Source organism: Zeus faber (genome assembly GCF_960531495.2).
Source record: "Zeus faber genome assembly, chromosome: 3".
Taxonomy (NCBI): domain Eukaryota; kingdom Metazoa; phylum Chordata; class Actinopteri; order Zeiformes; family Zeidae; genus Zeus; species Zeus faber.
In genome coordinates this window covers 36,702,858-36,726,949 of record NC_137190.1, presented here as the reverse complement: position 1 = coordinate 36,726,949, position 24,092 = coordinate 36,702,858, and the positions used below count along the sequence as shown (strand labels likewise).

The following is a 24,092-nucleotide window of genomic DNA, read 5'->3' as shown; positions in this document are numbered from 1 at the left end:
TGGAAAGAGCGGATCAACACATTGTTGACAACCTTCAGGAAAAAAAAAATGTTTTGTTCTTGTTGGTCTCTGTGCAGTGTGAAACCAAATCGGACCAAATAGAAAACAAACCACGAGTATCAATTTCAAAACAGACCAATAGGTGAGAAAGCGCCCTTAGTAACGGATGTACGATTCAAATGATCTGTGATCAATCATGATTCGGATGGCTGAATCAATTGTGACCCCGCCCTGCCTAAAAGATGGTCCTTTAAGGTCACTCATCAGAGTCATACATACAGTGCATCGTTACTTGTACAGTGTACACTGTACGAAAAAGACTCTGTACACTGTGTAATTTAAAAGGATGGGTTCTCAGTTTTTCCCCAACCAGGGCCTTTTGAAAAAATAACAGGTCGTGTACTTACCCTGGCTTCCCCTGCCGTGATGTTCTGCAGCGCCCCGACGGCAGCCTCCCGTGTCATGGAGCTGCTGCCATTGTCCTGGAGCACCGCCTTATACAGCGCCACCACCTGGGGATGCCAGAGCCACTCGGCGCCCCGTGGCTGACGGGAGACCTCAGATAGCGCATACAGCTCCTGGTTACGCTGCTGCATGATCGGCAGATGGGCGAAAGAGTGGGTGGAAAGTGAAAAATAATGAGATGCCAGAGAGGCCCAAATAAAGATAAGCCATGCATCCAAAACTGGCGACTCATCGCTGTACAAGACCTAGTAGTAGTAGTAGTTAGGTGTGCACAGATCACCATAGAGAATAAACAACACACTGTGGGACCAAACATGTAACCGCCAGCAACATCGGCATGTTCCATCGGCCACAACGTTGGCCGGTGCGGAGCTGCACGTAAGGCGATCACACCTTCCCTGTTGTGTGCTCTGTAAACCGACCCTCCCCACAGATCACGCTCTCACACTATTGTTTCCCTTAGCCCGCGGTGCCACTTATTACCCAGATGATATCTCACAGATCATCCTGGCTGATGCTTTTCAGGTAGACAGTGAGAGTTGCTTCCAGAACAGACTAGAAAATACTTTTTCTCTATGTTAAGACATACATGTGGTGTGGTTAAAGGATATGTACACAAAATATATTAGAGTATACTGTATAAATGCCTTACATGGATCCTTATGGATCACCTGCGCACAGGTATTAAGGGTAGTGAGTTAAAGCTTAAACATATATAGTTTTCTATATATGTTTAATAACGGTTTGTTTTGTATATCTCACAAGGCAAAATAGGACAAAAATTGGACGTGGAACAAATGAGGTAACAATACATGAGTACACATCATATTGCACTAACTTTTATTCTGATTCCTTTCAGCTATCCTGCCCTTGTATCTGGTTAAATTTAGAAACAGGGGCTCATGCACTTAAATTTGAGCTTGATCCAATGGTCGATGTATGCTTTGACTGTTGCTAGCCTCTCATGGAAGCTGCTTTGGACAGAAGCATCTGCTAAATGAATAAATGTAAATGTAAAAAAATGAATGGCAATAGAGGCACAAGAGAAGAAATCTAGATACAGACTGTCTATGCAAAGAAATAGGAGTTGTATTTTGGAGGCCAAAAAACACATTGCCCCAGCTCTTGAAGTACCTCCTTGAACCTTTTGCCCTGCAGAGTGAAGCAGCCGATGGCCTGGCCCTCCCGAGCGGCCGATGCCCGAGACGGACCCTCCAGTCGATGCTGGGCCGAGGGGGGCAGCTCTGTGTATAGTTGGTAGGAAAGGTTCCGCAGAGTGCACAGCGTGTTCTCCACCCCCTGCAGATGACAGGGACAGAACGGATGTAAGGAAATACTATTGGATAACGGTGACGATATGTTATAGGGATGCAAATTTAGAATTTTCTTTCTGACAAATATCCGACCCTCATTAGCCGATCATTAACTGTTATTCGATAATATTAAAATATTAGGGCACTGTCCCCCGAAATTTTTCTTTATTGGAACTGACAAATTAGAATTATAAATACACCCTGATCCAATACCATCCTATTGCACAGCCGGAAAGCCGTGGAGCCGTTCCTCCAAATAAAACAACTAAAAACAGTGTTTTTTAGTTGTTTTATTTGGAGGAACGCGATCGGGACACAGAGGAACTCGTGTCCTGTTCCTTGATATGCCCCCCTATAGAATTTTCGCATTGAGCTGCCGAATCTGATTGGACTGACAAAATTCCAAGTTTCTTTTACCATACAAAAAATATGATACATTTTTATAATCTTTTTTAAACTGTTTAGCTGATAGTATTAATCAGTCAAAATGTTTATTGTCGGTTAACGGTAATTATTAACATCCCAAATATGTTCAGCATAATTTTGCAACAGCCCAGAATAATGTTGGTTCCACTTAAAAAAAAAAAAAAAATCCCCTTTTAGGGATCTTTGATGGTCTTGATATCAGCGTTGTATATGATGACTGTGCTCAAAACCTTGTGAGAACATCACAACACACAAGACAACACAGACACAAATAATGGAAAAACCTAGACTGTCGATCCTGATGTTGAACATACATGAAATGCAGTTTAAAATTCACAAAATAGAATCTGAATTATCCTATTCAACTTCTTATGTCTGTTTTTTTCCTCACCAAACGATAATGCTTTCATCTCACGAGGTCAGTATTTGGGGTTCAGTATCTTACTTTTCAAAGAGGCATTTCCTTTCCAAGAGTTTGTTTAACTTTGGGTCTTTAGCACCGGACGACTCAAAGCTGCCAAAGCTGCCTCAAGCATCCTCAGCAACACGTTCCCATCTATCCATCTATCCATCCATCCATCCATCTATCAATCAATAATCTAGACCATACCTTGTCGTCTGCTCTGTCCTCCTGTAGGGCGTTCTGGAAGTAGGCCACCAAGGAATCTACAAGGCCCCGCATTCCTCGCATCTTCTGCCTCGTCTTCTCGTTCACCGAGCTTAAATTTCTAAACACGCGACGACACATTTTAACATTTTGGCCAGTGTGAGGTGTTAAAAAATACATTCTTGTGATTTTGGATCTTTTCAGGACGTATAAAATGTATAAAGGCCTCTCGTCTCTTAATGACACCTCTAGCTTCATTCATCGACTTCTTCCTCATTCAATATCTCTCCAAATGGAGAACGCAGTCTGGTGAATTAATTTAATGCCATGCATTAATGGCAAGGTTACTTGCTCGGTCAAAAATGGAGGAAAGTGACTGTAGCTTAGTTGTAAAGAGGCATAACTAGTGCGAAGAAGTGCTTTTATTTTACAGTGAGTGGGCATGCCAGCTTGGATAACCCTACAGTTTATCAGTTTTAAAAAAGCATTACATTATGAACCTTTGGTGCATCATTTGTTATTTGTCAATAATACTGACAATTTTTTTTCAGTAGACAGAAAGTAGAATAGCAATAAAAAAAAGTGTGGGAGGTGGTCTTTAAGTGCGGAAGTGGCTGTTTAATTAGATATTTATATTTGCCTACTCAATATCGATATTCATCAAAATCCTAGTCCGGGACCATGTTATTCGTCATTTGATACTGTATTTGCTTGACATTTGAGGCCTGCAAAATTAAATTATGAACTTCCAGATCCGAAGGTTTGGGGTGGGGGTTACCTGAGGCAGCCGACGGTGTTGTAGAAGATGTCCTTCTCGGAGGGGCTGAGGAGGATGCAACCGGTTTGGTCGTTGGTGCAGCACAGTGGAATCAGAACCCGCTCAGTCAACTCAGACAGAGCCTCCTTAGACAGCTTCTCCTTCAGGTTGTCTCTGGACGACAGATTCCAGAGAATCCCTGAAAATTGTGTCAGAGCTTAAGAGGCTAAGTTTTGCAATCAAATCTGTCAATAACACCATTAATAACTAATGTGATGTGAAAATATCGGAAACACCTGAAATATGAATATCAAGGGCCTAATAAAGAACAGGGCCATCATTTGCCTTCAGAACAGTTTCAATTCCCATAGTCATAATGTGACCATGCAGATCAATTATTGGACCCAATGACTCATGCCAATGCCAGTACAAATTTAATCAGTACAGTTTATTCTGTACAGCTTAATAGTTGGCAACAGACATTGTAAGTTGATCCCCAAACGTAAACTGTATTATTCTTTCCATGGCTCGGAGCCCCAGGTTTCGTTCTCCTTATAACCAGGCTATGAGTCTTGTCTATGAGTGCATTGGTCTTGGATACAAGTGGTTTTCCGAAAGGCCGAATTATTCCTGCTGTAATTGTTCAGGCTCAGAAATCCCAAGCTCTCTGTGAGTACGCTTTGACTTGCGACCATTTCAACCTCTGCTAATGGCAGTTTGTCCACGTTTTGCATAGGCTGTGAGGTTTTGTGAGTTTAGAGACTTTTTCTCCTTGACGCAGTAGCAGTAGCAAGTAGTGCTGCAGTTCTCAGTGACTGACACACCTGTAATTCGGGTGGCCACTATTTGGCTTCTCTGTCCTCTATAAGTTGATTCATGTTTCTTTGAAAACGTACATATCGACGTACTTATTGTCAGAACTCTTGTACAGCGGATTAAAGGGTGGAGAACCAAGGGGCGTGGTTAAGCCGCAGCTGTAGACGGCAGTACGGCTTCCTTTCCGTGGTCGCACAGCTGTCCTGAATCGGCCAAATTAGTGTCAAGCGGAGCTGATTGGTCCGATTCGGGGAAGGAAGCTTTCTTAATGCTTGTCTGTCTTGCAGCGAGGGATCGTTGTACGGGACTTAAAAGCCGTGCAGGAGCCCAGCCGCAGCGCCAGGAGCCAGAGAAGTCAGCATCCTGACTTTTAAATCCTGATTTATTATTATTGTTTTGCCCGGCATGCCCCTCAGTTTGGATTATTAAAAAGCCTAAGAGCCTCAGGCCTTCAATAAACACAGCATACGGAACCACTCCTCGCTGTCTTTCTCCTCCATCCCACCGTGAGTTGTGGCCATCCAGCCACAATAAGGTATACTGCTGAAACATCCTTTTTCATGGGGCAATTCCCATGTTTTGCTTTATTAGTTTTGATCGCCAACTACTGTACTTTGTTGGTAGAAGTTCCCTTGGTACACACATATTTTCTGAGATTATCTTCTTTCGTACAAAAAGAGAGTTGAAGCAGGCTCTCTGTTTGGAAAAGAGCCTCATTTTTGTCCTTGTCTGTTCAATAGAGCTCACAGTGGTCAAAACAAGAGCATTCCAGGAACTTCAAATCCATTCTTGATACCTTCTTAGTGTTGCCATGCAACCGCACTGTGACTCTGGCCAAAGGAGAGTATTGAAGAGGAGAGAATGAGCGAGATTATGCCAGGCGTAAGCGGAGAGCAGAGGGGAACCACCCCCCCCCTTATTTTGTGACCTCAGTGTAAAAGTATTTGAAGCATTCTGATGTATCCTACTGTTTTGAGGCAGTGGGTTGTGTGGAGTTATGTTCTCTATTGGGTAGGACAAGGAGGAATTTTCACATAGCGAAATCACTTTAATTTCTGTCTGTGTACCTCAATCGGACTTAAATATGAAGCACGTTGAAACGCAGGACCCTGTACCACAGTGTAGACTATCAATAACTATCGTTATGAAACGTCTCGTTGGAAATCAGTTACTGAAAGTCAATTTCAATGCAATTGCAATTGAAGTCAACGGAGAACGGAAGAAATATATATTATGTCGAGGCGTGGAGGAACATACACAGTCCGATGTTCGACAAAGCTTCTACATTACTTTAAGAAGTGAAAAAGAGGGCCACCCGGGCGGATGTGATTTGATGTGAACGAGGGAAGGAGCTGCAGGGAAAGAAAAGATTTCAAAAGAGGGACCTGTCACGTTCTTGCGAAGCTCCTCGTCGGGCTCCTTCAACGTGCCGACCAGCTTCGCCACGCCACCGGCCGCGATAAGCGCCGCCTTGTTGTCGCCGTTCTCGTAGATGAGGTTGCGTGCAGCGCCGGTGGCAAAGCGCTGCACTTCCTGGTTCCCGTCGCGAGAGAAGAGATACACGAGAGCCGCCACGCCATTCAAAGCACGCACCTGTGGGGAGGGAGGGCGTTTGATACCAATGTTAAATCAGTGGTAGTTCAACTCTGTTATGCAGATAATAGATGATGATGATAAAATAGAGGGGCGGTGTGGGGGGATAAGAAGAATTGAAAAGATACAGGCTTTTACATACGGAGTGGTTCTGTCATCTGGTTATATTTTATTTCTAGCTATGTGTGACCCACAGCATACTTTAGGGTCATTTGGCAGCTTTAGACCTTTTTTTCCCTGCATCATTTTAAAGTGGAGAATCAGAGCTTCCAAACAAGGTGTCACTTGTGCAAATCAAGCAAATATTTTTAAAGCTATGACCTGTTAATGACAAGGGTGTGGCAAACTGTGATTCTGAGATTCAAGATTTCAAGGTTCAAGAGGTTTATTCGTCACATACATACACATACTTTCATACATATATGCAGTGAAATGTGATGCAACGCACCCGGTGATAACACACAATATGTCCTAGGTAAACATTTATTTCCAATAGACCAACTAACTGATTCCTAAAACGTAATACAGTAAGTCGAATACTTATAAAATAAAAATATATAGAATAAAATAAAATACAATAAAATGGAATAGATAGAGGGAATATGCGTATGTATATGGAATAGGTAATTATGTATATACAGATATGTGCATTAAAGTGGCATGTGAATGAAGTGAGGAAGTGTTTGGGATAATACAGCACAGTATACAACAGTACGGCGCAGCAATACGGCATCACGAACAACCCTGAACACTGACACAGTATGCGGTACAGTATGCTACATATAGTACAGTAAGGTAGTGGAGCCTCGTGTGTGGCTCAGTGAGGACCCCTGGTGAGGTCAGCATTGACAGTTCTTATGGCTTGCGGGAAAAAACTCTGTCTCAGTCTCTCTGTTCTCGCTGTGTGACTGCGGAGGCGCTTGCCTGACCGCAGCAGTTGAAACAGTCCATTGTTGGGGTGATGAGGATCCTTCATGATCCTGCAGGCTCTGCTACTACACCTCCTGGTGTATAGCTCCTGCAAGGGGGGGAGGGTAGTTCCAGTGGTACATTCAGCTGAACGCACCACCCTCTGCAGGGCCCGCCTGTCCTGAGCAGTACAGTTCCCAAACCAGGCAGTAGAAGGTCCTGAGGATCGTCACCGAGACCCGGAATTTCCTCAGCTGCCTGAGGTGGTAAAGACGCTGCCTCGCCTTTCTCACCAGAGTGTCTGTGTGAACAGTCCATGTTAAGTCCTCTGTGATGTGGACTCCCAGGTAACTGTAATCGATGAACAGCATTCTCACATAGGCCCTCCTGACCTCGTGCACGACACTGAGAGTGCGCGCTCATCCCCAGCAGTGTAACTCCAATTAGCTGGCGAGCTAGCGGTGCTGTTGCCAGACTCGAACCGCACATAAAAAGTCTCTGTCTCTAGCTCCACAGTCTCTCTGTACGCCTGTTTAGCGTCCTTCACCCCCCTCCGCAGATTGTATGACGCCACTTTGTAATTGTCCATATTTCCGGATACAAGACCGTCGTAAGTGGCCGTGCGAGCATTCAGAGAGCAGCGGATGGATTTATCGACCCACGGCTTCTGGTTTGGAAATATCCAAACTTTCACCGTTGGAATGATGTTGTCTGCTAGCGTAGTCACAAAACTCACTACAGCCTCTGTAAACTAGCTGATGTCACTTGAACTCGATTGTAACATGTCCCAGTCTACGTCAGTCAGAGCGTCCCGAAGCGCATCCTCTGATTGGTCCTTCCACCGCTTCACTTCCCTCGTCACCACCAGTTCTCACGCGATCAGAGGCCTGTAAACGGGAACCAGCGAGATCGTGGCGTGGTCAGATTTCCCGAAAGCAGGGAGCGAGACGGTCTTGTATCCATTCTTGTAAGGTGTGTAACAATGGTCCAAAGTTCTATCTCCCCTGGTGGCACACGTGATGTGTTGGTGGAAATTAGGCAGAACTTTTTCAAGGTTCGCCCTGTTAAAGTCCCCAGTCACCACCACAGCTGCGTCGGGATGTTTGTTTTGAAATCCGCACAACACATCATACAGGTCCCACAGTGCTGTGTCGGTATCCGCTTGCGGTGGGATATAAACGGCTGTGATGATGACCGTGCTGAATTCCCGGGGGAGATAAAATGGAATAGGATGGTCAGCTGTTCCAGGTTCGGCGAGCAGGAGTGGGAGAGAGACGTGGTGTTGTTGGAGTTACATCAGTGGTTGTTTACCATTAGGCAGACGCCTCCACCTTTGGATTTCCCTGACTCCCTCGATCTGTCGCTGCGGAACACGGAGAAGGACTCGGCTGGATGGATGGCTTCATCCAGTACCAGTGGGTTCAACCATGTTTCCGTCAGACAGAGGATGCAACGGTTTGTCGTGTCTCGTTGGAATTTAATCCTCCCTCGAAGTTTATCGATCTTGTTCTCCAGGGACTGGACGTTGGCAAGAAGGATGCTTGGCAGAAGTGGACGGTAAGGTTGCGTCCTCATTCTGACCCGAATGCCGCCTCTTTTACCTTGGCGCTTCCTCCGTGGGCCGGCTCGTGGAACAGCGGCTCCATTTCTGTTGTTGTTGTTGAGCGTCTTCCCGTGTAGGATTTCCCCCGGCCACTCTGCTTCAACGGATAAAAAGTCCCAAAGTTGTTTGTTTAGGGAAGTTTTTATATCCATGAGCGCGTCGCGGTCGTAAGAGGTAACTGCCGATGCTTTTTTGGCGTACATTATGATAAAAACGGGAAAAAATACTAAAATGTGCAAAAGTCGACCGGAGCACAGGGGCAGGCGACCGCAAGGGGCGGCGCCACTATCGCCATCATAATCACCTCCAAAGTTTCCCCCACACCAGGTTCATTCAGCCAGCTCAAAGAATGCAAATGGGGTTGGCGGACAAACAAAGCTTCATGGCTACTTAACATAATGCTGAATGGGCCAATCACAAACAGCGTCAACACAAAACTATTTTTGTTTTTAAAAAAGCTTTTATTTTACAGTAAGAATATACATGTTTTATAAAAGTGGAATTATTTTGAAGTTTAAAAGTACGGACAACAAAACGTAGAGTATCAATATTATGAGTCTCGGAAAATCTGAAATTTGAAAATCACCAACCCCAACAGACTTCATCACGTCATCAACTTCTTCCGTTGTAACAACAACGGGCGTATCGTTGGTCTCCTCCGGTGGTTCTTGAAAGTATTCTGTTTCATCGTCACATTGACGTTGAAATCCACTATTTGAACTATTCTATTCTACTGTGATACTACCACTATTCTCCAAGTCAGGGATAACATCAGATTCAGCGTCGCTGTCGGAGAACTGACTATCATCGCGGAAAATCCAGTACACGCTGCTAACACTGACTTGGATCTATCGCACTGGTCAGATTAAGGTCCGTGATATGATTTAGATCTTCCTCCACCCGCTTCTCGTAATCCATAACAACACAGGGAAATTAAAGTTTTCACCGACAAGTGAAACAGGATCCTCGTCTTGTTTACAGAAGAGACGTGAGTGACGTCAGCAATTCTTACTCGATGATACACGTTGGTACATGCCCCGGTTTTGAAAATATGTTGAGAGATAAAAAAAACCCCACAAAGAACACAAATCTGGAAAAATCAAATTTTCCTTCAAGAAAGGTTTTTTCAACTTATTTGGCTGCTGTCACATTCCCTGTGTTTCAATTTCATTTTACTTACATTTTTTGTATCTATTATTTGTCTTTATTTAAATGTTTTATTTAATGTACGTATTCTTATTTTCTTAATTACCATATTGCAGTCTGTCTTTTATGTGAAGTACTTTGAATTGCATTTGCCTTGACGAAAGATGCTCTATAAATAAAGACTGGTTGATTCATTGGATGATTGTTTGAGAGATGGATAGCTAGATAAAGAGACAGCTGGACAAACCACAGGATCACACACGAACTAACAAGCTAACCTACCTGGTTCTTGGCATCGTTGCTATGGTAACACTGATGCTGGATGTAGGCCGCTCCCAGGACCTGCATGGCTGGGTCAGGTTCAGCGAGGTATCTCACCGCTGTGGCCATGTCCAGGTTCTGCATCCTGCGCACAAATGCGCACACACACACAAACTGGGAACATTAATCATTGGATTTGTTAAACATGTATTTTTTAAGGTTTCCTGAAGTTGAAATTAACACCGTAATTTCTCAATTTTAAGTTGAGAAAATTTGAAAAACGAATGTTTTATACTAGTCACAGCAATTTTTCAAGTGGAACTTGTTTTTTGTCTATCAGATGTTTATTTTTGTCTATACTTGCCATATGTGGAAATGTTAACATTAAAGCGCACTTAAGAATGTTTCCGTCAATGTAACAGCGTTCAATTTGTTATTGCGTACAATCATAATGGACGTGAAACGAGCTGGAAGGCACGGACATTTCCTATTCTTGATGTAATATCAATTACAGTTGTGACAAACCTCTAGACTAGCACCAACATATTTCATTACCCTGCATTTATACATTACAAACCTTGTGCAACAGGATTAATGGTGAAATACATTTTAAAGAACACTAAAGAAACAAGACACTAATAGGGTATTTGCTTTGATTTGAGCACTTTTCGTTGAGCGCTTCGAAAGTTTCAGTTCAGTAAAGTGGGTGGTGGACACTAGACAACTCCAACCTCAAACCTAAATAGTATCACATCAGCTAAAGCTCAGGCAATTTAGCCAAAGGTGGCAGATCAGCGGTCTTACTCACACCCCGAGTTTGTCCTTGATGTGGATGGATCCTCTGTCCAGCACATCAACTCCCTTCCCCACACTCCTGACGCTGTGCACAGAGGGGGCACGGTACAGCGTAGTCTGGTAAGGTCGGGACGCAAACTGCTGCTGCTGTTGCCAGTGCCCGCCCCAGCCTACACCAGCTGTCCCCACCCTGCTACCCGTCCCAACCATGCTCTCCTGCGCCCAGGCGTTGGTGAAATGCTGCTGGTTCTGTTGACGGTTGGCGATGCGGCTGATGGTGCGGTGGGAGGGGCCTCTGTACGCTTGCTGATAGGCAAAATCCTCCTGCCAGCCTGCCCCGCCGCAATCCCGAGCTAGGGTCCCACTGAGGCTCCGCCGGAGGGTGCCCGGGGCAGTTGACGGCAGAATGTAAGCTGCACTCTCCTGGGGAACCAGAGTGGACAGCGGGAGCTCCTCGAAGTCCTCCTGGCACAGCGACTTGGAGCGCCTGCTACGTCCACTCGTCTGGATAGCCTGGAGGCCTCCCTGGACCGTGCCAGTTCCCAGCTGGCTGATCCTGCTGAAGTTGCTCACGCTAGCCTCCGCAGCAGAGCGAGGGGAGACGCCGGAGGATAGATGAGGCACAGTGGGAACCTGGAGGGCAGGATTTGTAGGTCAGAAAGTCATAAAATCTGGCTCAGTCAGCAGGGAGGGAGGCATTGGTTGACATGTTGAACTTGAAGGAATACTCTTCTTTGAAGACATCGCTCCTTATTTGGAAAAAGTGTATTGTAGAGTGAGTCATAAATCATATTTCCGTTCACTTATTAGGGATCCAGCCAACAGGGCTGGAACACTATTGTAATTATACGGCAGCCCCTTATTGTTATTGCAAGAGGAAAAATTCTCTGAAATTGAAGCCTTAAACTATCGGGAAAACCAACTTCAACATAACACAGTTATGTTTTGTTTGAACCGCACTGTTGCAAAGACCTCGTGGTTGGAGTTTCATCCAAATTGAGCCACATGCCTAGCAGATATTTGCAAAAAAACAACCAAATTTCAAGCGATTTTAAGACCGACGTGCCAGTACATCTGACATCGAAATATGTCCAACCCGGCTAAAACTATCTGGAAGACATACTTTGGCATAAGCTAGAAACACATCATTTTAACCGCTTTGTAACAAGGATCTCGTGGTTTAAATTTCCTCCAAATCGATCCACATACAGAGCAGATATTACTGAAAAACCAAACAACTTTGACCCGAAATATTTCAGTTGGTCTTGGTTAACTGCCGTGTCACACGTCTCGTCCGAAAAAGAACGAGATGAGATTTACAGTATGACGCTTTATGACGCCATCATATTATTTACTATAAATGTAGATTCCAGTTGAGAATGTCCAGATGGATGGTGTCCATTGGGTGGCATGGAATGGGTCACTTTGTAGTCCAAACTATCAATTTACGTGTGTAGTTATATAGCTTCTTACCTGGTAGAAGTCAGTAGATCTGTGCGATTGGTATTTTAAATCCGTGGTCCACATTACTTTGCCGGATTAATGAAAAAAAATAAAAATAGAAAATCTTTGAAATGTCGTCTGAGCGTCCCTCAAACACTCTAATATGGGACTCAGTGAGTTCAAAATCAATGGTGGCATCAGAAAAATAGAAGCCGTGCAATGGTAATTACCCACAGAAATATCCCAACGTTTGTTGTATTCCATGAAAACAGAACTTACTGACAATGTAATCAAATTAAAATACTGAACTCAACTTAACTAAAGAAATACAGAAATTATACTAATCATAAATCAATGTAAATGTATACGACACACAACATCTTCCGTCACAGAAACTCCGGATGTATTTCAATGCAGCAAAGCAAGGTAAGCAATAACAATGACAACGTATAGTTTGAAATAAAATATTTTTTTGGTAATAAACATCATATAATATAACGTAATAAACCAATGAAAAGCCAGAAAGTGTTTGTGATCTTGAGTAATTATTCCATAATAATTCAAATTGTAAGTTAATGTTAGTTACATAAATCTTACCTGCATTACAATACAGACAAATAATCTATTAAACTGGATTTTACAATTGTACATTACGAACATAAAAAGTGCAATTTAGTAGTAATAACAAATAACATGTATTTATATATTTTTATATTTATTGTTATGAAAACTAATTACAAAAGTTATTTTTAATTTGTAATTTTTACAGAGGCCGAAAAATCTAAGACAATTAAGAAGCCATTGTCCAAAAACCCAGTCGAGATCAGTCACAATATATTAAAAAAAAAGTACTGAAGAAAAATCTGATTAAATAAAATAATAATAAAAAGGAAAAAAAAAAAAAAAGGCTAATGAAAAACCTTTCAATGTAAGTGTTGACTCCTCATACGTATTGGTGTTACGAGGCTAATTTCAGACTCCAGAAATAAACAATGTGCAGCTATGAGTGTAACTTTGGAAAAAAACAAAAAACAAAACTGAGAATGTTTGTTTATAACTGACCTTTCTTATACATGTGTCAAAATCATGAATTAATATCAATGTTTGAAGTCTTGTTGAACTGGAACTGTTTCATACGTTGCCATATGCCATAAACGTTATATTCATGAAATTACATGGACGTAACTACATTATATTTACATGTCCGGGTCAGTCTGAAGGTCAGTTATAAATTAAAAAAAACTAACTCCATGATCTTTTATGTTTTATACGTTCAGTAAATTGTGATGCATTGCAAAGAATCACCAAGAAAACTAATACTTGCCTAAAAAGAATACCCAGTGTATTGCTGCTTGCATCTATATTTATTATTATTATCCTGGTCCTTAAAATATAGCCTGGTACTTTGTACATCATTTTTCGCATTCAAGACACGAGTGAAACTTAAAATATACATTGAGCAGAAAAGGTTTAAACCCACTGACACTCCATTCGTCCTCGACTGGCTTTTAAAAGCAGTTCTTGAAGTTGATGTGTTTGAAAATGGACAAGCTTAAGGATCTGAGCAACTTCAAAAGTGCCAAATTGTGATGGCTAGACAACTGGCTCAGAGCAATCTCAAAAACAGTGGGGTGGGGTGTTCCCAGTATGCAGTGGTTAGTACTTACAAAAAGTTGTCCAAGGAAGGACAACTGGTGAACCGGTGACAGGGTAATGGGCGCCCAAGGCTCATTGAAGCGTGTAGGGAGCAAAGGCTAGCCCGTCTGATCCAATCCCACAGAAGAGCTACTGTAGCACAAATTGATGAAAAAGATCATGCTGGCTATGATATAAACTGTCAGAACACACAGTGCATCGCAGTTTTCTGCATATGGGGCTGCGTAGCTGCGGACCAGTCAGAGTGCCCATGTCCAGCGCTGAAAGCGCCAACAATGGGTATGTGAATGTCAGAACTGGACCATGAAACAATAGAAGAAGCTGGCTTGCTCTGATGAATCACGTTCTCTTTTACATCATGTGAGGGCCGGGTGTGTGAGTCTCATTTACCTGGGGAAGAGATGGCACTAGGATGCACTATGGAAAGAAGGCAAGTCGGTGGAGGCAGTGTGATGTTCTGGGAAATGTTCTGCTGGTAAACCTTGGGTCCTGGCATTCATGTGGATGTTACTTTGACATGTACCGCCTACCGAAACATTGTTGCAGTCTAAGTAAACCCCTTCGTGGCAACGGTATTCCCTTGGGGCGGTGGCATCTTTCAGCAGGATAAAGGCATAGCTGACATGCACTTCTCCAAAAATATAAGATCGCAAGACCACCTGCATTTGGATCGCTATATATTTTCTAAACTTGAAAATTGCAATGCTGCATTGCTTTTCTATATTACTAAACCGTATGACTTCTATAATTCAGTGCGCAACTCCTTGCAATGTTGCAAAAACACTTTAAAACTAATCTTGTCTTTGATCACTCATAGTGGTGCATTTATTTCAGCGTTGACTTCAATGTAAAATCCTGACTTACATTAACTATAATGATAGTTTGTGACTGAGATGTCCACACGGTGGAATTTGGTTTTGAGGCTTATCTGAAGATATGTCAATGTCTAAACTCGGCCCCGTGGAGCCCTTGTGAAATTCTGCATGGGTGTATCAGGGCGGAAGTGGACATGGGCTCATACAAGCTGCAGGGTTTGTTAGGCACTGATATGGATCAGAACAAGCTGACTAAAAGGGTCATATGCTCTCGATACCGCAGTCAAGTGGATCAAAAGCTAAAGTATGTGAAGGTTTAGCTAGCTTCTTATAAGACAGCTACACAGCTGTCAACAGTTGGACGCAATTGGATAGATCTACAACCAATCAGAGCAACGAGTTGGTAAATTAAACTCCTACCAAATCCTATGGGAAGTATGGCAAACACATCTTTCTTATTAACAAGAGCTTTTTAGAGAAAATATACCCTCCAGTTCATTCAATACTTCTGAGATAACTGATTCAACAGACCGGTCCACATCAACAGCGGCCATCTTGGTATGGTGCCTCAATGGCGCTCCTCTGCATTGTCATCATATCAAACCCGCCCCATATAAGATAACAGTTGTGATTGGTTCAACCTTGGCAAGGTCGGTTGGAAATCAGTTTGAATGGGAGGTTGATCAGACATACTCTGTAGAGCAAATGAAACATGAGCTCGCAGATTCGTCTGGTTCCCAGGCTACGGGAACTGCATATAAATCGTCCCTCAGCTAATCGTCCCTTCAGGTTAGCAAACTAGTAAAACATATTGACACATACATGTATAGTAGAAGGCCTATTGTTGTTATACTATATACTGTATCAGAGTTCTTCAACCCTTTTCAGCCCAATGATGGATAGAGAAACAGAGCAGGGATCCCCCTAATTTTTTTTATTACATTTTGTGTTGTATTTTAAGCCTGGACTATAATAACATATTTATAATGCCTTATCAAGCAATTGAAATACTCTTATGTTGCTTACAGTTCCTGTGTGTTTATTTTAGATTTAAATTTATGATAAAATTAATAATTTTATATATTTACATAATTACTTTGTTATAAAATGCAGTCCAAGTTTGACTACTATAAGTACAGTAGTCTGTCTATCAGAGACCAAGGTTTCCAAGGTTTTTGAAAAATTGCTTGTCTTTGAACGAGGCGTAACGTCAAAAGCTATGAATAACTGAATTTAATTACTGAAATGAAAAAACACACTGTTCTAGTGTTAATGGTTGTTTACTCAATCCTATTTCTCATTTGAATAATTTTCACAAAAATAATTTTGCGATTTAAAAACATTGGTGGACCCTCTGCGGAACCTCCACAGGCCCCCCTCAGGGTCGTGGACCCCCGGTTGAAGACCACTTCTATATATTATTGCTCATGAAATGCCTCTCATCCAATCAAATGACACCACTGGAATGCACTGATATTAGAAGTAGTACTCACAGCCATGACACGGCTTGGCATGTGTATCATTGATCTGGAACTGAAGCCATGACTGTTGGTCTTCACTGCTGTATCGCCGTACTCTGGATAGGGCAGAGGGAAATAAAAATGACAAACAGTGACAAGCGTTTCCTGGTTTGTTTTTCACACTCCCAAGTTATAGTGATTAAGTGTGAACTCCGAGAAAATATCATTAAACATTAACCAATAAAAACATGGTTTGGAGTATGAATGCTTCATGTTTGTGCAACCTAGTCTGGTCCAGCACTTCCAGCTGTGTGCAATGTTAAGCAAAAAAAGCAAAATAATTCAGAATTTGAAAGATTACAAGTCGACATTACGCGTCCAACTCCAGCGACCAATCAAGTCAAATGGCTGCAATTGTGTGTCCAAATCTAAATGTTTGAAAGCCACTGGTCTTGACTTGGTACAAGACAAACATCCAGGCAATTCATCATAACCTGAGGACGAAAGTCTGGACAGAGGGCGAAAGTTGTTTTGGTTTTGGCGCCATCTGGGGGGAGCCAGCACTGGTTCAACCGGCAGGGGACGCAGCTATCGGAGATGAGCAGAGCTTTAAAAGCTGCTGTGTTTCATCTGGGTCTCTCTGACAGCGAGGCTTGGCCCCCTTTCCAGCGCTGGGTGATGTTTGTGACGTTTATGTTTGTCTGAAAAGACAAATGTCTTTGTTTCTGTTTAAATAAACGTCCAGCAAAGTCTGTTTGTTGTTCTACCTCCCTCCTGGTCCATCTCCTTACCCCGCAAACGACAATAGACCTGTCACAGTTGTCAACCACCAACGTGCTTGCATTTTAGAGGTTTGGATGGCTCAGGCCTTGCAGCAAGTTCTGGGTTCAATCCGACTTTTCCGGTAATTGTTGTACAGGATGGAATGCTCATCGATTACGCTGTATCCAGCCCAAAGTTAATAAATTAGATCCTGCCGCAGATACATTGAGTGTACTAAGTCTGCTCTTTGGAATAAACTCCCCCGGATACTCACATACACACTCTAACGATAACCCTTTTCTAGGAAAGAAAACTGAAATTATCATTTGTGTTTATGTGGGGAGGGGGGGTTGTAAAAAGCTGTCCATATTGGAATCACACATGGCTTCGCATTTGTCCAGCTGTACACAGTATTGCATTACAATTAAGGCTGGGTGTCAAAATGCAATGCTTTTATACGGTGGCCCCGAGAGCTCAATGCACTGCAACTTGAAAAAAATACATGCAAATAGACAAAACACAAATCCAAAAGCTCCAACATAACTGCGACTTAAGAAAACACATGCAAAAAAGAGAACATCTTCACAAATTTAACACATGCGAAGCATTTAGAAAATGTGCTGCAAAATCAGACGTGTCTAACAAACTGCATACAAAATGTTTTGCAAATACAAAAAACGCAAAAGCCACATTACGGAAGTGGTCACACCGTTACGGAAGTGGGCCACCACATATGCACCGATCCTCGACCAGCTTTGTGCTAATCTTTTGGGCAAACAAACTGAGCTGAATCATTTCCTGAAATGATACGTTCAACGGTCAGTTCATTTGAGCTCTCAGTCAGTTGCGAGCAACGTGATTCAGAATCACGTTCACTCTCACTCAGTGACTAAGTGTTGAAAAAGAAAAAGCCAAATATATAAAAGTATACTGTATAAAGTTCAAGTTCAAGAGATTATTTGTCACATACATACACATGCGGTTGTACATATATGCAGTGAAATGTCATGACACCCGGTGATTACGCACAAGCTATATAAGCTTGAAAAATACTCAAATGTGCATAATCGACACGCTTGTACTGTCAAAATAAATGTCATTGCCTTGTCAATGTCATGACATTTTCACAATATAATATGAAGAAAATTGGTTATGATTACTGCTATCAGGTAGTCTTATTTAAATCTTATTACCAGCATCAGAGCAGACACCAAAACATTTTCAGCTGATAGCTAGTGATTATCGGCATACATTAATTGTTAATTTCCATAGAAGGAAAAGAAGAATTATTTATCTTTTTGCCATCATTTTGCCAAGGGACCTTGAATCTTTTTTCTCCAGAATTCAGGAACTGTAAGTAGAAAGAGTACAGGAAGTGCGTGGTGGTCGGACATGACTTATGAATTGAACTAACTGAAGGGTTGGATACGATTATACTCCCTTAACTTCCAGAGCAGTAAGCTCGATAATTTTACGATACTCTCCATAACTTAGTAGACAAAAAGAAAACCAGTATCATGAACTTTAGCTCAACTCAGTGTTGAGCTTAAGTTTCTGCTGGTTTTTGGAGGTGACAGTACACATCATGCAATGTGGTGGCCTGAGAAAAGGGAGGGAGGGCGTGGGTGTAGGTAGGGAAAGAAGGGAAGGGAGAGGGGAAGGGAAGTTGGGCTGCATGCCTGAGCGTTGACACTCAGCGGAACAATTGCCAGGTCAAGGGATCAGGGGAGGGTCTACTTACACACACACACACACACACACACACAACAGAATCGTAATGTAGCGCAGATCATGCAAGAGCTGTGGAGAAGTATATATGGCAATAGACAATATATGGCGAGATATATTGACTTGGTATAATATTTCATCTGAACCCTGCTGTCGTTCGGGATACCAAAATTTGGCTTGTCCGAAACATGAATGAAAACTATTCCTGAACTAGAATTCCTAAATCATAACCTAAACTCTTCTCTTTTCCTGGGGAGGGGGGTTAATTAACGTGTTGCTCTGTGCCTGTGTCTGTAACCACAGCAATGGCGAGGTTTGCAATTTTATGGAACATTTTATGGAACATCCGTATTATCTTCACTGAAGCCGGTCTGAACCGGTTGATACTGTTTTGAGTGGGTATGTAGTACTATGGTACTAAATTCTTCTCTACCGACAGCAGATTCTCACCATAGCTGGTAGCTATCGCCAAATAATGAAAAGTGACCGTGAAGCTCAAATGAAAGTGGGAGGACTTTTCAATAAAGACAGTTGATTTGCTCAATAGACTTGACGAGTCATCAAAATGGTAAAACGATAAAAAAGGCGTGAGGATAGAAAAAGATCATTTGGATGGCAAATAAATGAAGATCCTTTGGGACTTAGAATCCATGTATCTGTTTTCTTCCAGAACCAGACAGAAACCCTACTTTGTTACTAAGGGCTATTTTTAAGAGGGTGTCCTCCACCCTCAATGTGTCCTGGACTTTGTCCACCCAACAGGGAGTGTACATATCACGTCCACCAAATAGATGGGTTAACCAAGGTGTGGAACAACAAACACTTTTTTTCAGGATTAGTGACCGCCATCTGAAGCTGATGAGTATTTTTTCAATCAAATCGACTCCTAAATTACTCCTAAATTATATGACAATAATTTAGCACAGATATTGGGGGGTTTTTTTTGGGGGGGTTTTGCTCCCTCTCTAAGGGCTTTTGATTACAAAACAGGGAGCAAGCGGGTGATTTACAAGCTGAGAGAATCCCCTGGTCGTAAGATTCACTTGAGCTGCACTCAGCTCCCCCATTTTGTCTCTCCACACATTCCTTTTTTGCCCTGAAACCCAAAAGCTTTGCTCTTTTTTTTAATCTCCACTATAGCCGCCAGTACCACGGGACTCAAAACAGTCAAAATACTGAGGAGGTAGGAGGTAAATCGAAATAGAGGTTCCCGTATTCCTACTGATTTTGAGAACTATGAAAACATCAGATAAACGCCAAGTAATGGACGTAACAAAAAAAAATTGTATTGCTACTTCATTATATCGGCAAATTAAATAGTCTAATCACATTTCACTCATATCGCCAAGATTTCACATCAGAAATTTCTACATTTTCAGATAAAATCTGTTATTTCTAGCACTCGGGAGGGGCATCTGGGTCCCATGAACTGGGGCAAAGTTCGGCAGCTTGGTGCTTAGGAATCTGCTGGAAGTCATTCCGAGTAAATGAGGCACAGTTGAGCCTATTCTGAACATTTGCCTCCCCACAACAAATGTCCTCATTATCTGTAATGTTCAGATAATGTTAATTCTTCAAAATGAGAGTACAATTTGCTTTCAATTTTAAATACAAGGCAATACACCGAACAAAAAAATTATGTTGGTGGGAATCCTTGGCACGGCAGCACTGTGGCGCAAACCTCAGGACTTGCTTGGCCAAAAACAAACAGATAGGCCAACGGGAGCACAGCGCGGTTTAAAATAAACCATGGACAGAGCTGCTGCGATAACCTTGACGTGATTGGACAGGAATGCTCCACATATCAATGATTGATTTGTATCGCAGTGTTAATGCTGACAAAGGCCGATCAGTTTCTGCCTTTTTCTGGATGGCGGCCAATTCCCTTTGACTTACCATTTATGGGAGGGCCTCTCCTGTTCATCCTCAGATAGCCAATCGCATAAGGGCGTGTGAAAGACAAACCAGCGACACCCACTGAAATGGTAGGTCCATCTGGAAAGTTACACCTAATATTAAGTTCTAAGTTAAGCATAGTAACTTGCAAAAATGTTCATGTTCATATTTTTTAAAGAAAAGCATGAACATGTAAAGTGCACTTTGTGGAAAGATCCCTTCCCAAAAATACAAATAAATGACTGCACCACAAAATGGCGCAATATAAAACTTCAACTGAGCCAAGACCTCCGAGTGTGCTCTCTGTTAGCGCAGTGTCAGCATGATATATGCAGTAAGTTTATTTCCAGGCAAGTTTTTATTCCGCTAAAAAAGGGAGAAAATTCCAGTCTTACTGATAACGTGTCATCTCAGGGCTAGCTGTCTCAGTAGGACCCTCAAATGATGGAATGCAGGGGTTGTAGGAAGGAGGGGGGTGGGTTCTCCTGTTTTTGCTCTCTTAACCAAGGATAGCTCTAATGAAGGGTTATTTACCAGACCCTTTGGTACGGTATTTTTCAACCAGTGCCTCATTAAAACGTTGTTTTCCCTACCGTTTATAATTTTTCACAGTGCAATCTTGCTGAACCCAGAATATGAAAACATAAAAACGGGAAACTCAAGTCACACGTGTCCTGCATTTTGCATTTTGCAGTGCATTTTCAACATTTTTGGATAACAGTAATATCACCATTTGATTAAAAAATACTTTTTACAATTGCCTCTGTACACCTAACATGTTACGTTGGCTACAGTAGGTTGCATTGACTCTTGGGAGGAAACCCCAAGGATGAAGCGGCACAACCTCCTATTTCTTGTCTTTTACCTTATACCTCTTCAATATGACTGAAATAACATAGAAATAACATTGTCTGACAATGTTATTAATATAATATATGGCAAAGCTATCCTTTAAAAATCTCTTCATGATGGGGTTCATAAGAAGGATTTCAACGCAACCTTTTTAACATCATGGGGAATTCAGTGCTATAATCAGACACATGATGGAGCACCTTGATGTGTAGATTACATGAGGAACAGGAAAAACAACAGGAAAAGCCATACAATCGGTGCTCCCAGTCATGGCTTCCCGTCCCCTGCTCCGACAGCAGGAAAAACCATCACCCAACATCTGTTCTACAATTTTTCGAACACACAGCAACTTCACAAAACTGATAACACGTTTGTACCTAATAGAAAATACTAAATTAACTCATTGAATTTATTATTCCAATCATTTAGGCGGGATTAATTCTCCGTTTCTCTTCTTGACCACCAGAATAGCATTATGCTTGGAAAGTGGACAAGTTGATACCAGCATCCCCTGAAAGGCAATGATACAAATTCCCTGACTTCTTTGTTTTCCAATTAGTGCCGCACTACGGGGCCCACCTTTCAGGCATTCCTCTACTGAGGAAGATACAAAAACACTTAATTGATAATATATTAATTCACGTTGATATTTTTCAAACTGGTTACAGCCCCAGTCCGTAAATACAGGATCTCGATAACGTTGAGTGGTATCGGTACATCATACCAATCTGATAGATTGGTTGCAAATGATAACGATAATAAAACGTGTCATATAAACAGTAGCTATGCCGGTTTATCAAATTCACTGTGGCTGCCTTTCACCACTTGTGCACAAAGGATCTTTGCATTTTTGCCAGAAAAAGTGGACCCCGCTACCAACAATGGAATGGAAACTGCATATAAAGGAGCATGTGCAGAATGCAAGCACATTGAATGGCTGTTTCTTAAAAAGCCCCCCCAAAAAAACAGCAAAAAGCAGTTTCACACAGTGGCAACTGGTGGGGATATTGGAGGGGAGGGCAAGTACTTGAGTGCAGCCAAGCAGCTCTGGGGTACAATAAACTGTGCCAAGGCTTTCCCCGGTAGCAGCCCATCAGAGTGGCACAAATAGGCCCTTCCATTGAACGGTAGGTCAGTATTGGCGCAGTACAAATGTGCCCAGGGCTGGAAACAAGATTTTAAAAAAGGAACATAAATGAAACAAAATATTAAGAAAATGGCTTTGATAAACACTGGCTTGAAATATTAGACTGACAGGCAGGACTTAGGGGCTACCACTACCATGTAGCCTAGTTGTATAGTTCCCCAAGCAAATATTGTAAAACAATTAAAAAAACGAAAATCATAATCTCTTCTTATCTGCCAATCCATTTACATTGTTCGTATATGTATTTATTTAGTTGGCATTAGTTAGGGGTTGGGGGTCAGTCCCCACTGACAGCTACTTCTCAACTTCTCACCTGTTGATCTGCAGACCGAGACGTTCAGTCTAGTGAGGGACGGCGACTTTCTCTCTGCGAGACGGACCCGGACCTGCTCCCGAACCCTGCGCGCCTTGGCCGCCGCGTCCGTGAACGGGCCGTCCGCGCCGATCTGTGCGTCCGACGGTACCGCATACGCGGTACGCGAAGAATTGGGTTGCAAAGCCGATAAAAAACAACCATCCGTTGCGGACCCGACCACGGTCATAGTGATTAGGAAAAAAGATTTAAAACAAACAATAATAAATCACGTAGAAAACACGTTTCACTATACTTTCCCTCACAGAACAAAAACCAAACCAACACAGTCTGACAGCTACAGAAGCACGTCCTGCTCCGACGTCACGGCCCGTGTGGCGTTGCGCGCACCCGAGGACGTAATGGAGGTCCGAGCGCGAGGCAGCTCGTGTTGTGGCTCCTGTGTTGTCATGGAGGCGTGACCTCGAGATCCAACAGCCACCTCCATCCACATGCTGGGAGGGGAGAAAGCTGATGGTGCTGCTCGTCTGATCTGTAGGGCTGCCTGGTCATATGTGGAGGAATGGGTTGCTTTTTTTGGCCAATGTTACTGGTAACTATTTTAGTTTTACTAGTGAAAATGTATTAGGTACTAGTACCTATTAATTAGATTGGCCTACTAGTAACTATTGCAACATTTAGCAGACGCTTTTATCCAAAGCGACTTACAATTATTCAAACACCAACGGACGCAGCCATCAGGAGCAACTAGGGGTTAAGTGTCTTGCTCAAGGACACTACAGCATGCTAGCAGGAGGAGCCTGGGATCCAACCAGCAACCTTTAGATCACTAGACCACCAGCTCTACCGCCTGAGCTACCATCTCCGCAACGATACTAGTTTCTAAAAAAACCCAATACTAGTACTTATTCATTAGGGACTAGTGCCTTTTCCCATTGTTACTAGTAGCAATTAGAATAGTTACTAGCATCTAATAAATAACCACTAGTACCTAATACATTTTTACTAGAAAAACTAAAAGTTACGAGCAACTGTGGGAATAGCAACTAGTAACTAAACTGAGTGCTATCTTTTAATCAGAATCAGTTTTATTCGCCAGGTACATTTACAAATATTAGGAATTTATTTTGGTGTGGGTTGGTGCATTTCACTACAGACCATTAGCATAAAATAAAAAAATAGCGTAACAGTCAGAAAAAACAGAGAATAAAAGTAAAAATGACGGTGAAGAAAAACTTTTTTTTATTTATTAATATAATAGTCATATATGTACAAATAACCCAAAATACAAAACATAAATAGTCAGATATTCAAGATAAAGAAATTAAA

The 24,092-nt window shown here is 42.3% G+C and overlaps 1 protein-coding gene across 1 annotated transcript in view; it reads right to left on the bottom strand.

Moving 5' to 3' along the window:
• The window catches only part of pkp3b (plakophilin 3b), a 29,267-nt gene extending 6,125 nt beyond the window's left edge, over positions 1–23,142 (bottom strand). The window contains exons 1-9 of the mRNA XM_079997189.1: positions 22,764–23,142; positions 16,099–16,181; positions 10,705–11,324; positions 9,918–10,041; positions 5,770–5,977; positions 3,590–3,767; positions 2,815–2,932; positions 1,600–1,764; positions 408–590 (exon numbers count right to left, since the gene is read on the bottom strand). Of these exons, the coding sequence (XP_079853315.1) occupies positions 408–590; positions 1,600–1,764; positions 2,815–2,932; positions 3,590–3,767; positions 5,770–5,977; positions 9,918–10,041; positions 10,705–11,324; positions 16,099–16,181; positions 22,764–22,992 (1,908 nt within the window). The 5' untranslated portion in view covers positions 22,993–23,142. The remainder of the gene's footprint in view (positions 1–407; positions 591–1,599; positions 1,765–2,814; positions 2,933–3,589; positions 3,768–5,769; positions 5,978–9,917; positions 10,042–10,704; positions 11,325–16,098; positions 16,182–22,763) is intronic.
• Positions 23,143–24,092: the final 950 nt, after the last annotated feature.